Source organism: Rhopilema esculentum, chromosome 20 (assembly GCF_057945365.1).
Source record: "Rhopilema esculentum isolate cy_ngs chromosome 20, ASM5794536v1, whole genome shotgun sequence".
NCBI lineage: Eukaryota > Metazoa > Cnidaria > Scyphozoa > Rhizostomeae > Rhizostomatidae > Rhopilema > Rhopilema esculentum.
In genome coordinates this window covers 8,791,267-8,807,203 of record NC_142834.1, presented here as the reverse complement: position 1 = coordinate 8,807,203, position 15,937 = coordinate 8,791,267, and the positions used below count along the sequence as shown (strand labels likewise).

Sequence of the window (15,937 nt, the reverse complement as noted above, 5' to 3'; positions counted from 1 at the left end):
ATTTTGCCAAAGTCTATGATGTTGAAACGTTTCAGACAATTGGCAAAGCCCAGTCATCTTTTCATCTAGCAGTTGGAGTTGATCTACGTACAAAAAGCAAGAACATAAAAACAAGAACTTGTTTGGATAACCATTCTAGGTTCCAGAAGAGTAGATGATTTTGTCTGGATCGTCTTATGGCTTTCTACACCATAGTCTCTAAGTCACCCTACAACTCATTAGCAATAATTTTAGAACATAAAGGGGAACTGAAGTGAAAAATTAAAATCAATTACTGGGTAGTTTTCATCGTGCTGATTTCCAATATCGACACAAAATTTGTGTTTTTCTTTTTCGTTTTTCCGCATTTACCACGTGAAGTGTGAAATTTCTCCATTTCCGTGGCCGAGAGGTCTGGAGACAAGTTTCAGGCGCTGATGTAAAGTCGTGGACACGTTCCCCGATCCCAATGAAAACAACATTGTAGGAGAGTGAATCAGAGGGAGGGAATTCGGTTAGTGGTTAGAATTTCAGTTCGCAATTTTCACGACAGCTCTTCAGGAATGGCAACAGAATTAAGATCCAGCGATGAGGAAGTGTTTGGAGCATGTGGTGGTGAAGTACTTGCCCTACCAAGGGCGAACGGGATCTCGAAAGTGGCAAGAAGATTTGCCTAGGCCCATGAATTATCTCCCGCGACCTGCTCGTTTTGTTGGTAGAAATGAGGAAAAATTAATAAATGGTACGTCGATCCTTGTTTCTTTTCTTGCAATGAAGGCAAGAAATACTCAAACTCAATTTCCTTATTTCCTTATAAAAAGAAAGATAACAGAGAATGAGCAGGCTATATAATATAATCTTTCCATTTCTAAAATCTGAAATAATAAGGATTATTACATGTTACAATTTAATAAAAATTTGCTTTGATATAAAAACGTTTATACATAGTTTGATGTGTAGCACGGAACAGGTCGACCCAATCCACATTTGGTTTAAAAACTGGTTTATGTTGTGTACATTGACAAGTATTATTAAATCTTACTGCAGTTCAGCTTTTTGGACTGATAATTCGAAAATGTCAAATATTTAATAGAATTGCATAAAATATGCCTAAAATAGATTAATGCCTAAAATTATATCAACTTTGCTAGGTATCAGTGGCCAATCAATCGATATAAACAGTGGCCAATCAATGGATGGTTTGCTGTTTTTTTAGTATTTGTGCTGGAATAACGACAACTTTCACCATGCATTTATCACAAATTTAAAGAAAAGTACTTTAGTCAAAGAAGACAAGGGTTTCAAAATTCTACAGAGAGACAATGAAAATGCAAAAATCAGCTACCTACTACATATACAATTGAATACAGGGGTTACATTCAGGAGTTATTCAAAGAGACCAGAGTTTTAGTTCATAATAGAAATTTGTTATAAGTTAGAACTAGTGGGGTCATGTTAGAAATTTGAAATTTGTTTGTTAGAAAGGTAGAAATTTGTTAAAACTAGTTGGGCAATGGCCAAATCTTGTCAGCCCTAGGCCAAATTACTAGATTGATCACATCAAGAGAGGGGGGGGGGGATCGAGCAAGGCTTGATATTTTCAAGATTCCTATGGTGTATTTTTCAAGATATTTCACTCATTGTTTTTTTAGTATTTGTGCTGGAATAACGACAACTTTCACCATGCATTTATCACAAATTTAAAGAAAAGTACTTTAGTCAAAGAAGACAAGGGTTTCAAAATTCTACAGAGAGACAATGAAAATGCAAAAATCAGCTACCTACTACATATACAATTGAATACAGGGGTTACATTCAGGAGTTATTCAAAGAGACCAGAGTTTTAGTTCATAAGATAAATTTGTTATAAGTTAGAACTAGTGGGGTCATGTTAGAAATTTGAAATTTGTTTGTTAGAAAGGTAGAAATTTGTTAAAACTAGTTGGGCAATGGCCAAATCTTGTCAGCCCTGGGCCAAATTACTAGATTGATCACATCAAGAGAGGGGGGGGGGGGATCGAGCAAGGCTTGATATTTTCAAGATTCCTATGGTGTATTTTTCAAGATATTTCACTCACATCATAATGTGTAGAAAAGTTTGGATTTGATCAAGTTTTTCTCTTACTATAAAGGTCCTGTACCACCTGCTTGGTAACATTTTTTATAATTAATCAGAAGAAAATGTGTTACCTTAAGGGTACAATGTTCTTTTAATGTATTCTGTCACTGCCTGTTGTTTAGATACACTGTTTTCAAATTTTGAGAATGAAGTTTTTTGGTACCCAATTGTTTTTTTCTTATGAAATTTGCTTCAACTCAACAAGTTATTGAGATAAAATCTCTGACATATCTTTTGATAAACTTGGAAACATACATCATTTAATGGTTGGGCTTAAAATCCTCCCCTTTTATGTACTTCCTGGTATGAATTGTTTTTATGCCTGGAGTTATATCAGAAAATGTTTTGATATCATGTTCTGTAGACAAGGCATGAGAAATCACGTTTAATGGGGTATTTCTGAGATGGGAGAATACTTTTATCTCTTTCAGCAAATCGAATTGTGTAGGCTCCTCAAGTTTCATGGCTTTACAGCTAACAGAAATGGATTAACCATAGTTACATCCTCGGACTGCTGGGCACAGGAGCCCCAATCTAAAACTAGTGAAAGGGGTATTTCTGAAGTGGGGGACCACTTTTATCAATTGCAGCAAACAAGTTTTATGACTGTATAGTTAACATGCTAACGTATTCTAAGTACTGGGCACAAGTACCCAGTCTAAAAATAGCACAAGGGGTAGTTCTGAGGGTGGGGACAATTTTTATCATTTTCAGCAAGTCAAATTTTGTCGGTTTGCCAAGTTTCATGGCTGTATAGTTAACAGAAATAGATTGAGCATACTAACATATTCTGGGTACTAGGCACAAGTATCCCTGTCTAAAAATAGCACAAGTGTTTTTTCCCAAAATGGGCCTATATTCTATCTTGTTACGCATATCAAATTATGTATTTTCACCAAGCTTCATGCTTTTATTCTTTGTGTCCACCACTTTACGTTACAAGGTCACGTGACACTGTGGTCTGACCGCGTTCTCGCTTCGCCATTGATGAGGGCAAATTTCGACTTTAAAAACTTAATAGCTTAAAAACTACATAACGTATTAAACAAATTTAAACGGTTTTAGAATCAGCACGGGAACCTTCATTATTGGTCAAAAACTCGTTTTTCACTTCAGTTCCCCTATAAATGTAACTGTCTATTTTGAAAAAGCACCTCATCAGACTGCAATGTTTAAAGCAAACATTTGACTCTACATTCGTTCTCATGATCCTGCTAAGGTATTTTTGAAAAATTTATTTATCATTTCTGGACCTATGTCAATAAAAGCTTTAGAAAATTAAGCTTAAATTACACTGAATGTGACTCTGGCACACCCTTTGTACAAAGGATTTAAAAAATCGACCTTACTGATTTGTTCAACTTTCCTGCCAAGAATATGCCTGATTTTGAGCTCTACAGATCTGATTATACTTATTTTCATTTGTGCTTGTACTTACTGTGATGAAGCCCTGTATGCCAGGGCGAGAAAATTGCTGTCACATTTATTTCATTTTAGAATTCTATTCTACAACACATTGGATTCTCATTGTTTTTTGCTTTGTCCTGTCCTGTCCATTACCTTTTATCGTAATTCATTGCAAGATTCAAAGAATCCAATGGACAACTTATCCTCCTTGTCTTCCTTCTTACATACTTTTTGCTTCCCTATCCGTTTATAAATAGACTTAAGTTTGTGAATACCATAACACAAAGTGCCCAACATGCAAAAAATTTACAGCAAATAATCTGAAGAGAAGAGAAATGGGCGATGTGGCCATAATTGCCAAAAATGGAAAAAATCTTTTTCTTGGATAAAAATTATTCACTGAGAGTGGTTGAGAGCTTGTTGGAATCGTAATTTGATTCTCTACACAATTAAAAAAACATTTTTTTGAAAACCAGTTTTCTGGGGGTCTGGGCTAAATTCCCTTATTCAAGCATATTCATGAACTGTTTCTACCATAACTTTGTAAAAAATTATCGCCTGATAGTGATTAAGGGCTCTTTTGAAGCAAAATTTAATGCTCCAACTAGTTAAAAGAAAATCGTTTTAACTTGATGGGGTCAATTGATGTTTCAATCATAACAAGATGATACAGCAGTTGCATAACCATAAGAAATGTCAATCTCATCATCTCAACTTGTTTGATTTTGTGATTCTCTGCACCCAATTGTTGAAATGATTTTTTTATGTTTCACTCATGAACAGAATTCAGATATTTTTCATGATTTGTTAATTGGTATATGATAATTGAAATAGACATTTTAAAATTGAAAATGAGTGGTTATGTATATGTGCACTTTATGAAACACTTAGTTGCTGGTCAATAAACAGAATCTTTGCATCCTTGCATGGCTGACTTATTTTTGTGCAACAGTGAGTGGAAGGAAGTTTTTGAAAAATGTGTAACTAGGGTTAAACAATGAAATGGGAATGTGAAAAAGTGCTAAACCAATCATTTTTGGACTGAAAGCATCATTTATGAAATTTATGCATACGGCCTTGAAACATGTATATAATTTTGTGCCATTGTGGTCATTTTTGGTTTATGCAACATAACTATTTGTATGTCTATTAACAGCAATCACCAACTGGAATGCATTCAAACTGGAGTGGAAGCCGAGACAATGTGAGAAAGATTGTTGAAAAGGAGGGTAGAATTGCAAGGAATCTTATTACTTGGTCTGTTCCTATTGCCCAGCAAAGAAGCCAAAGTATGTTTGGAGTTTTCATCCTATAGTATTTGTTTTAGTTAATTTGTTAATTAGTTGATTATAATATTTAGGGTGGTGACACGAAACCCAAGTGCAAGCTGTGTTCTTGTGAGGAATGCAAGACTAGGTCAATCTGACCATAGAAGGGTTGGTACAAGTTGTGGAACAAGGAATCATTTAGCGAGTTATGCCTGATTTGGGGCTCTAATCTCAAATCTTTGATATTGAATGCCTGTGTGTGCTAACTGAGCAATTACAATCTTTTCAAATTTTTAGTAATTCTTTGTACTATCTTTATTTGTTTGCTGCACAGCAAGAGCTTCACATTTTATGTTTTTGTTCCTGTCTGCATCTGCTAATATTTGTTCCCATTAAGCTATTCACCCAAAACAATTTTGGCAGTTCTGTCAAATGGTGAATCCTAACGCACCATAGGACAACAAAAAATGCTTACTTTAAGATCAAGCCAATGATGCGCAGCTTCTGGAAGCCAAATCTCCAAAATTATGTTGTTCAAATACAGTCCTAGGAAGATCAAAACAATGGTCAAATATCTGACTCATGCATGTAATTAATTGCTAAGTACATCATTTGCTCCATGTGTATGGTAACAATTATCCGATTCATTATTTCTACTAGAGGTTCATATATGGCATAAAGTCTTGGCTACAGAATTTTCTAATCATCGACTACAATTTGTGGACATTATTTCTACTAGACCTGGTTACATATGCCTGTATAAATTTGATTGTAGAATTTATATGGTATTTTGGTGTCTGCACCTATTGACCCCAGCTCCTTATGTAACATACCTCCTTTTTTAGATGAAGACCAGAACCAGAGAGGAAAGAAAAAGTACAGAGGGCGAAACAGAGGGCCAAGAAATCAAAACAGATATGAAATGAATGATCATCAAGATGTACATTCAAATAGGGAGTTGGCACCTCCTAACCATCAAGTTAGTCATACTCAGCCAACCAACATAATAAACCAAAATCTTGTGGTGAACAGAGAGACAAAATCAGAGGAGTATAGAGAACACATCAAGAATGTGATAGAAAATGGAATACCAGAAATTAGGAGACCCAGCTCTGCCCAAGGAAGTAAAAGAGATAATCTTAGGGCACGATATTGGTCATATCTGTTTGATAATTTACAGAGAGCTGTTGATGAAATATATAAGACCTGTGATAATGATGAAAGCACAGTAGAATGTGAAGTAAGTTAAATCAAACTTTGTTTGAATTTCTTTTCATTTTTTATCACTTTTGCCTATGAGTCATTCCGCCCCGAAATTATCTCAGCCAATATGTAACCAATGGCCTTTGAATTTTTTTCTTTTTGTTTGACACATGAAAACTCCCTTGATAAATATATTTTGATATTAATTTTTTAAAAACTGGTTTTTACTGATGCCGTTTGTTTGACTTGTGTGAAGTAAAATGTTTGGAGTTGGTTTGTTAGATATTGTTAGATGATTTCCATTGACATACCCAAACAATAGCATTTTCACATTGATATCACAGTACTTATTCTCAAATACGCAAGCAAAGTGCTTTTTCCTAAGAGGCTCTGTGCAATTTCTATGCATTTCTGCGGCAAAGGAAGAGCTTTCTCTAATATCTCATTTGTCAGATTTAGAACTAAATGTTTTCTTTTTTTTCGAAAAGTGAGTTTGAATTGGACAATGCTACATGGTGTTTGTAATGTTTCCAAACGTTAATTATTATATGTTTGTCACTTTCACTGTTAAAACTGGTTATATTCTTTACATTTTCTGTTAAAAATTATAAAAGTTAAAAAAAAGAATGTACATTCCAATGATACAAGCTTCTCGTGCTAGGGGTCTAGCTACATGATTTTTTCTTAATGATTTATCCTCCAATTGAAAAACTGGAGGACTCTTATGCATAGATTGACTACTAAGCCTTCTGCTCATGCAATTTCATCTGCTCATTAATCGAATTTCTCTTCTGTTTTCTCTCTTGAAGTGTTGACAAAGACTGAGCTTAATTTCTTTTGTTACTGTAGTTCGTAAATTTATCAGCCTCACAGTTTTGAGCCTATTTGCGATCTCATATATTTATAATGTGAATATTCTTGCTGTTTAACATATTTTGCAAACCATGTTTCACCTTTCACATAGGAAGTAATAATGATGCTTGATAGCTGCAAGAAGGACTTTGTAGCACTGATAGATCGAATAAAGATATTTAAAGAGATTGAGAACAAGGATTTGAAGAACAGGTGATGTCTACTACTCGTAATTTTGCCTGCCACAATTACACAAATGCAAATCGCTGATTCATGAATTAGATATTTAGCCTTCTTGGTTTTGAAGATATTTGCAATCAATTGCTTTAATTCGTATCCATACCTGGAAATGTTATACTTGAACTCAATTTTCACTAACTTTTAAGAGAAGCAACGTTCTGCAACTATCCAATTCTTTTTTTTCGTGATTTTGCGAATTGGAGTAGTGATGATTTTCACTTTATCGAAAGAATTTTATACTTTATCAAGGCTGATTTTAAATTTTTAACTTACTGGTAGCCATTTATTAAGTTTTTACTTTAAATCTCTGAAAGAACTGATTTATTCCTTATTTCTGTTTACTTTGTTTGCTTATTAATTGTTTCGGGATTTTCCTTAGGCCACAAAGCCTGGCTTGGGAAGTTCGGAAAATGTCACCAGGAAAGTGTATAAGCCCGCCCCCTGCAGTGATTATGGTCGGAAGGCACAGCCCAATATTCAATGCACAAAAGAGCTTGAACTTTGGAAACTTTTCTCTCGTTCAAAAAGATTGCTCACCGAGTGCTGGTCTGTCATGGGCTGACAAAGTGAAGGGTCTAAAAGCAACGCCATCTGGATCTCCAAAATCTGATCAACAAGAAGGCGGTATTTTTACAAGTGAAAAAATACAAGACACAAAAGAAGGACCAATGGTATCATTTGAAGCGAAACCAAGCACAAAAAGTGTAGTCACAGGAATAGAGGAGGATGGAGACGATGAAGGATGGGAAATTGTTGGGAAAGGAAAACATAGGTCGCGAGGTTCATCGTCTGTTAGCATTAAAACATCAGCTTCACAAGACTCTATTGAAATTCTAAGTGTAAAAATTGATGAGCAATTCAGCAGTCATACAAGCTTGTCCAGTAATGAAAGACTTATCGGAACTGGAAGCAGTGCGTTTGAAAAAGTAGAGAAGTCTCCTAAATCAGGATCAGCTTCAGCAGAAAGGATTCATCTGAGAGATGATAGCCATAAGAAGATAGCAGAAGAAGTTAAAAGTAACTTTGGATTGCCGTTTAATGATGGATTGGCCAGCAGGAAGATTGGGACAAACGAGGAATCCCTCGACGAAACAACTGAAGACAGTGCTCTGCAAATTGGCCTTTCTGATACTGGGAATTTTGAAGAGCTGTTGTTAGAAGATGAAATAGACAGCTTTATAGAAACGGCTGAACAGCAAGAAGAGGACTTGATAAGTAGGCAGATGGAAGAAGAGAATAAAAAGGCGCTAGCTTCAGCAATTGAAGAAGAAGAACATTTAACAAAAGAGTTGGAAGATGAAGCATTGAAGAACATGGAGGATGAATTAACTGAAGACGTGAGCAGCGACAAGGAGGGAAATAACACTGATGAGGGTATTGAAACGCCGAGAGATCGCAGCGATACAGAACAAGCGGTGAGTATAAAACTAATGTTATCATGTGGGTAATGTTGATTTTTATACATACTTTATTCTTCGTCTTACCTGTGAAGAATTTTTTGATTGATCGGATTCAGTGAAAGAAGATCTCTTTTCACATGGAGTAAGGGAATCATAACAATGCGGCCAATATATTGTCAAAAAAGTGCAAATGATACAAAATTACAAAAAAATAGCTTTGACAATAGAGGAGATTTTAGAAAAATCCTCCTTAACCTTTCTGAGGCCTTTCTGGTGTGACCTTTCAGGAAAATCCCAGCAAAACCATGACGTGGGAGGAGATTCTGGCTCAGTATGAGAATGAGCAAAATGAAAAGCAAGATGAATGGGCAGATTTATCTGAGGGTGAGCCGGCAAGGCCGCCAGGAAGAGCGCTTGAAATGCACCAACGACTGTCTTCGCCGTCAAGAACAAGGCCAAGAGCGGAGTCTGTGAGAATCTCCGAGGAACGAATGGTAGGCTAATTGCTCTTAAGCCCTTTTCAGCAAATTCTCAATTCTTTGAGTGTTAAAATTTCTGATCGCACCTATGTTCTTCTTTATAGATCATCGTAACAAAGTTACAAATTTGGACCAATTTTTACCTATTTATTATAATGTTTTTAGCCAATATATATCTTTGTTGAAGCCCATTTCATAAAATGGATATACAACATTCTCCAATTGTTTTGTTTACATTAATCTGTGCTGAAAAGACAGAGCAAAGTATGTCTATAGTCCTAAAGTAACTGAAAGCAACGAATAAAAATCAGTATTTTTGTTGTGGGTTTCCTGTCTAGCTAAGGATGTTAATTGATTATTAATGCCACTTTCAATTATTTTCAAGCGTCGGCAACTTCATCTATTAGGAAAATTGAGCTGTTCATTGGAGAATACGTTTAAAGAAATATTTATTCATTAGGTCAAAGCCGAGCGAAAGAGATTAAAACTGTTGGAGGCAAAATGTGCTCGACTGAGAGTGTTGTCAGAAAACGTGAGTTCTTCCTGTTAATTTCCTGTCGGATCGATTATTACATCTGTAGATGCGACAATGAATTTTATTTTCTAGTGTGATCTTTTTCTGTGATAAACATGCCGATGACAGTGTCGGAAGGTTCCTTTGACGTGTTTGTGCTATTTTTGAAGTGCAAGAAGGTTAATATACCAACTCACTGCGGCGTTGCTCTAAATTTTGCAATTTTGAAGATATGAAGACAGAGAAAAGAAGCTTTTAAACAAACATAACTGAACTATACTTGCTTTAATTCCTCCTCAAGTCTACACTTGCCTCAAATCCTCCTGTCTCTTTAGCAAACGAAGATCTTAAAATCATCGGCGTGTATAAACCTTACAATACAAAAATTATACGGGTGCTAATCCCGGGGTTGTCTTAGAAACACTATCTTATGTTTTCAATCCAAAAATTTTCATAAAGAATCTTGAAATTGATCTTGAAAATAAAGATATTTCAGATAAAATTTTGTTCTCTCTGATTCCAAGTGCCAAATCCTGTCCATGCACATATCCCCTGGATAGGAAATGACTTTTGTGGCACTTCATCAGCCTTCAAGATATGGTTTGCTTGTTTCTAGATGGCTGCTTTTGTTGCAGGTAAGAAAAGTCAGAGCATTGAAAAACAAAATCATAAATAACCAACAAGACATCCTTGTAGAAAAGATGACGAAAGCAGAGCACAAGCGACAATTAATGCTGAAAGAGAAGATAAAAAAGGCGCAAGTAGAGGAAGCGAAGGTATCGTGTCGCAAATACTGGTTAATTATCTTTGATATAAACTAATATTAGTTCTGAAGATGGAAACAGGTAAAGAGAGTATTGTTTAGTTCCGTTGCTGTAAAATTGCTGTTTTATTTCTTCTAAACTCTGCAACCCTGTTAAGAATATTTTAAGAGCTGTCTAACCAAAGCCAGTTTGTTTATTGAAATAAAGTGGCAACGAGATAAGCTTGTAGTAATTCTTAGAATTTTACTGTAATCTCGTTCACTCTCTGGTACTGGCTTATGCTAAATGCAGGTTTATTGAGTAAACAATGACAATGCTATCAATATCTTGAGACATATAATTCAAAAGCGATAAGTGAAAACAAATAACCTGTTGTAAAATGAACTACAATGTCCTTCAGTAATATCTAACAAACCAACACCTTCAGCATTTGTTTTTGTCCAGACGTAGTATATCTAGCCATCAAATTGATCTTCTTTTTTCGGGAAGTCATGTTTTATGATCTGAAATGCTTCTCTCAATATTTTGAAGCATTGTTTTGAAGCATATTATTGAATTGATGGGTCGGGGAGGGGAGGGAGGGTGGAGTGATCTCGTCCTACTATTCAGAATATAGGCTGGTTCCTTAGCCTGTGTACTTTAGCAGGACATGCAAATAGTCATGCAGGACCAACATCTTTTTATAGAGCCTCTTTCACCTATAGCTAAAACCTTTCCTGTAGCTATTTTTGATGTTCTATCTTTTCTCGGATGTATTTGTAGGTGAATGAAATTGCATTTATAAACAGTCTGGAAGCGCAGAACAAGAAGATTGAAGTTCAAGAAAAACATCAGGTGTCAACATTTCTTTTCTTCTACAAGTTCTACAGTTTAGCAAGTCATCTTACGATTGTACAATTATATATGCATATTATTCTGGTCTGTTTCTCATTCGTGATAGTTGATCTTCTCGTTTTCGCAGTTTATGGAGGCCCGTTTACAAGATATAATGGTAAGTTCAATACCTCTTCATATAAAATGAAACTCCATACAGTTTATACCTTTCGTTTGGCTGCTCAAATCCCTGAAGTCAGAACGTTTAAAAAGCTTGAGCATGGCCCATTTTCAATAAAAAGAGTCAACCAAGATTCTTTTAAACGGTCGTAAAAACCGTTTTTTTTTCTTTAAAAAATCCCCCTTCAGGTTTGTTTTCTTTAGAGAATCGTAGTTTGTGTCTCCTTGGAAGTGACCGTAGCCTATCCTGTATTCTTCATTCGATGCAATTTTTGCACTTCATCGGGATATTAACTGCTGCTTCTCTTTGGTATTTCATACTTATTATAAAGTTTGATAATACGAAGTTCAAGGGCGGATACAGAGCTATTTGAAGGAGGGGCGGTTGGTAGGGGGGGCTCTAGAAATATTTTCAGAAATTGGTGACGAGTGTACGCTGTATACAACAATTTCAGTCCCTAGCTACTGACAGAAGGCTTTCTATTCACTTTTTAAGGAAATTTTCACAATAACTGTTGTATACTTTGAGCCAATCCTTGAAGTAGAATAACATATAAGTCTCAAAAACTTTTTCACTTGATTATCATTCTTGAAAAGGGGCGCACATTTTCCAAAAAGGGGCGCCACACTTCCTTCAACTCGGCGAGGGAGGGGCAACTGCCCCTAGTTGCCCCCCTTCAAACCGCCACTGACGAAGTTATATACAATTTTTTTTGAGCTGCTAAATGTAACTTTGATTATTATGGCACGTTTTGCATTCATGCATGTATGTTATCTGTTACATCACAGGAAGAAAGACAGCGGAAAAGAGAAGGACAACAGGCGAAAGAAGAAGCTGCTCAGGTACAGCATGCGTCAAATTTCGTCAAAGTTGGACCCAGAAGCTGTAATAGAATTCGTTTTTTCAGGGAAACCTTGATTTTAGCAAGTGTTGAATTATGTGTCTGTTTTTTAATAACCCGTCATTTTTCAATTTTTCCAGCTCTTAATAACTAATATAAAAAAGCATAAGTCATACATGGTCATGCTTTTTCAATGGAAGTGATTTACGTTGCCTCATCTCCACTTTTTATGATTTGTAGATATTTAACTAATGAAGAATAGCGCATTGAAAAATTATTGAAAAGTATTTGAAGGGTAAATCATTGAAAAGGTTAAAAAATGGGGCGTTTCTATGGTATAGATAAGGCGTGGTTATATGATTTTTCCTTACTCTACACCCATTCATCTCTCACTCTACAGCTAGCTGAATTTTTTAATATGAAGCTTTCTATTTTATCCCACTGTTTGATTCTTATCACAACTTTTTCATTGTTCATAGTACTTCATAATATTACCATCTCTATTTTAGTTTTTGCTTGAAAGTGATCATGATTTTTTCTTCATCATTTCAAAATATTTATATCCAGAATATCCTTTGATCGGCGCTGTTACCACTAGGTACTTGTTCTTGTCCCTCGTATCAATGGTAAACCTACTTGTACTAACTGAAAAGGCAAAACCATGTTCAAATCGAAGTTGTATAATGAAAGAAGCAAGTGCTATTTTTGTCTGCTGAGAAGCTAAAACAGTATATAATTTTTTGAAGGAACGCCGCAGAGCACTGGAGGCGGAAAGACGAGCAAGGCTGGAAGAAATCAAACTGAAGCGATTGGAACAGGCAAGTTTCTATTCAAGTCAGTGAATTCATCCCGTATAAAAAGGCATAATTTGATCACCGATAATTTGCTTAGACATGGTACTTTAAGAAATATAAATCGGTGATAACATTGAGTAAAAAAAATTCAATGAATCTTGAAAGAATGATGTGATAAAGAGTTATGGGAAAATAATTTTGCTTAATTATTTCTGATGCCAGGAAATCAAAAGAAAGAAAGAGAAACAAGAAAGAGAAAGGGCAAGAGAAGAGGCAATCAAAGAAAGACAAAGGTATTTTGCATTCTTTTCAAAGTACTGCAAGCTCCTCGATTGTTTATTCATTAGACCAAGAAATACGCTATTGTGTTATGATGCAGATCAATTGTAGTGTAGAATAGCATTTTTTCACTTTGCAGCCATTGTTAGTATCTCAAGTGTATTTTACGTGTTACTTAATCAAGAATTTCAGTTTTTAGTTTGATTGTGTAATGCTATGTAGGTAGAAAGTAATCAGAATTTTGCCATGGTTCACAGGGACAGAGAAATGAAGGTGGCTGCAAGAAATGAAGCTTTAGAAAAGGCAGCAGAGGAACTCCAAAAGAAGATCGAGCTTAAGGTAATCACAATATGCTCATTCTTTCTCTATTGTCGCAACTTTTTTATATTGCATGGCTGTGGTTGAAGTGAAGGAATAAGAGTAACAGTGAAAACAATCCACTGTGTCATTTTTTGTGTACCGGTTTGCAGCATTAAGATAAAATAAGAATTTGTTTTACATTTCCTGACTTTGCTGATGTCATGTGTTATACTAATGTCATCTACGTCAATCTGCTCATGCGTCAGACTTCATACTGAGACTTGAGAATCTTGTAAACATAAGATTGCTGATTCCAGTAGCAGAAAGGAGATCTTGGAGTCTGAAGCCAATGAGTAACTCAGCTGGCTTTTCAGCAAGGACTCTAATTACTTTTTGTTGCTTCATGACCACCTCCACTATATATTGTAAATAAAAGTGGGCTCTGGTTGAAGTTGCCTGTTTCGCTTTGATGATTGCATGATAAAAGGCTTTTCTCAGAATGCTTGTCACTAATATCCTTGGCACAAATATGACAAAAAGTAGTACATAGCAGTGTCACATTGATGGTAACGTAGTCTTAATGAAGTCATTTGACGTTTGTTTCTTAACACAGTTCCCCTGCTAATGATGATGTACCCCTGCTAATGATACCTTGATCTTTTACTAAGCATCTGAACTATTTCAACATTTTCAGCAACTAGAGTCATCGAGAAGGCATGAAGAGAGGATTGAACTAGTCAAAGAAAAGGTTCATTTATATGTTTCTACGTTTCTAAAGCGTTTTTCATTGAATTAGTTTTTGCTCTGTTGGTGACTGGCTTTCCTAATATATTTGGATATCCACGAATATATTTGAATATTCACGAATATATTTGAATATTTACGAATATATTTGAATATTTGTGTATATTTGAAAACTCTATAATCAATAGGCGTATTTCACGGTATTGGTCGCAATCATCGAGTTATTCCTATCTCTATCCCCTTTTCCGCAGCACAGGTGTCTTTTTATCAAGGTGTATCTCTATAGAATTCCTTGATACAAGTTATTTTTAAAATCATTTATCAGTTATATCAGTTTAAGTCATAACAAAGAGACTTTAAAGTTATCCATAACTTCGTATTTACGTGGATTGAAGATGTATAGCAAATGGAGCATTTCCTCTTTGAAGGCTGCTAGCTCATCGCGACACACCACTGTTGAAGAAGCCCCCAGCATCGTACCATATGAAAGAAAAAAGCAATGCACTTTATGCAACGTTGAGGTTCGAAGATTTATTCTTTCTGTGCTGTCTCATTTTTTTCTGTCAATATGTTAGATTTCAATATGTAGCCCGCTCACATGTTGTTTTTTCTTCTGTGTTATAATGAAATACACAGACATTATCTTGCATATTTTATCCGCTGATGCAGCTTCAGTTTTATTAGCTCAAATAAAACTAGTTTTAAAAATAGCTTTGCAAGTATTGATGCAAATTTTGTTTTTAGATTTTATCAGAGGTGTTTCTGGTCAGTCATTTGAAGGGAAGAAAACATCGCGAGTCGGTGAAAGAAATAAACAAAAAGATCACTGAAATTGATATGGTTTGTATCTCGAATGTATCTTCTTATCTTTTTTTGTCTGAACTTCATATATCAACTGTCATTTACACCATTTTGAAGCTATTCTCTTTATGAAAGCCATTACTTCACACTACAAATATCTTGGTGCAATTAACTTCCTGTATGGATTACAATCTATGCAAACGATCCACCGCATAATTTTCATCGAGGCTGTTTTGTCTGCATTGGAAATCGAATTGATAATTCAGAATTCTGCAGTAATAACTATTTGATATAATGGATACACTATGCGACCTGATGTTTGCAAGCAATGCGACATCCATGTTGATTTACTTTTGTGCAGCTCTAAGGAATTCTTCAACAAGTGGAACATAGTCGTGAATTTTTTATTAAAATTCCTTGAGGGCTTTTTTAAAGATAATGTTTATGAATGTATGACAAGGTAAACCTTATGCCTATCCTTTGCAATTCACAAGTTTTCAAGACTTTTCAAGGGCATGAACGATCTATTTTCTTTTTTCCAATGATCAGGAGGGGTTTTCTATGAAGTATATCAAAGACATGGAAGACACATCTGACACCAAACAAAAAGAAATAGAAGAAAATCTGAAGTCAACGAAAAAGAGACTAAAGAAAATCAAATCCAGAATGAATCAAAGGTATATCAATGCTCATCATCTACCGCCTTGAGTCTCTTGTGTTGGGATTCTAAGCAACGTGCTTATTATCAGTATTTTTGACGACATAAATCATGTCAGTATAAGTAGATTTTTAATGTAAGTAGATCCTGTCAATGTAATCTACCTCTCTATTCGTTTTAGGGGGAGAGAATACGAAGCCTCTCTTTCAAACGAGACAAAGTCCGAGGAATCCCCTAAACGAGCAAGGTAATTAACAACAATGTTCGCATTAACCAAATAAATAAAACAATTGTTCTCACA

General features: G+C 35.3%; 1 protein-coding gene across 1 annotated transcript in view; it reads left to right on the top strand.

The window, feature by feature from the left end:
• Positions 1-15,937, top strand: part of LOC135687066 (S phase cyclin A-associated protein in the endoplasmic reticulum) — a 30,664-nt gene that overhangs the window by 4,590 nt on the left and 10,137 nt on the right. Inside the window, exons 2-19 of the mRNA XM_065203512.2 lie at positions 4,662-4,794; positions 5,619-6,013; positions 6,941-7,041; positions 7,448-8,483; positions 8,756-8,962; positions 9,408-9,479; positions 10,097-10,237; positions 10,988-11,059; positions 11,187-11,216; positions 12,008-12,061; positions 12,807-12,878; positions 13,077-13,147; positions 13,391-13,472; positions 14,128-14,181; positions 14,606-14,698; positions 14,922-15,017; positions 15,528-15,655; positions 15,818-15,883. Coding sequence (XP_065059584.2) covers positions 4,662-4,794; positions 5,619-6,013; positions 6,941-7,041; positions 7,448-8,483; positions 8,756-8,962; positions 9,408-9,479; positions 10,097-10,237; positions 10,988-11,059; positions 11,187-11,216; positions 12,008-12,061; positions 12,807-12,878; positions 13,077-13,147; positions 13,391-13,472; positions 14,128-14,181; positions 14,606-14,698; positions 14,922-15,017; positions 15,528-15,655; positions 15,818-15,883 — 2,903 coding nt within the window. The remainder of the gene's footprint in view (positions 1-4,661; positions 4,795-5,618; positions 6,014-6,940; positions 7,042-7,447; positions 8,484-8,755; positions 8,963-9,407; positions 9,480-10,096; positions 10,238-10,987; positions 11,060-11,186; positions 11,217-12,007; positions 12,062-12,806; positions 12,879-13,076; positions 13,148-13,390; positions 13,473-14,127; positions 14,182-14,605; positions 14,699-14,921; positions 15,018-15,527; positions 15,656-15,817; positions 15,884-15,937) is intronic.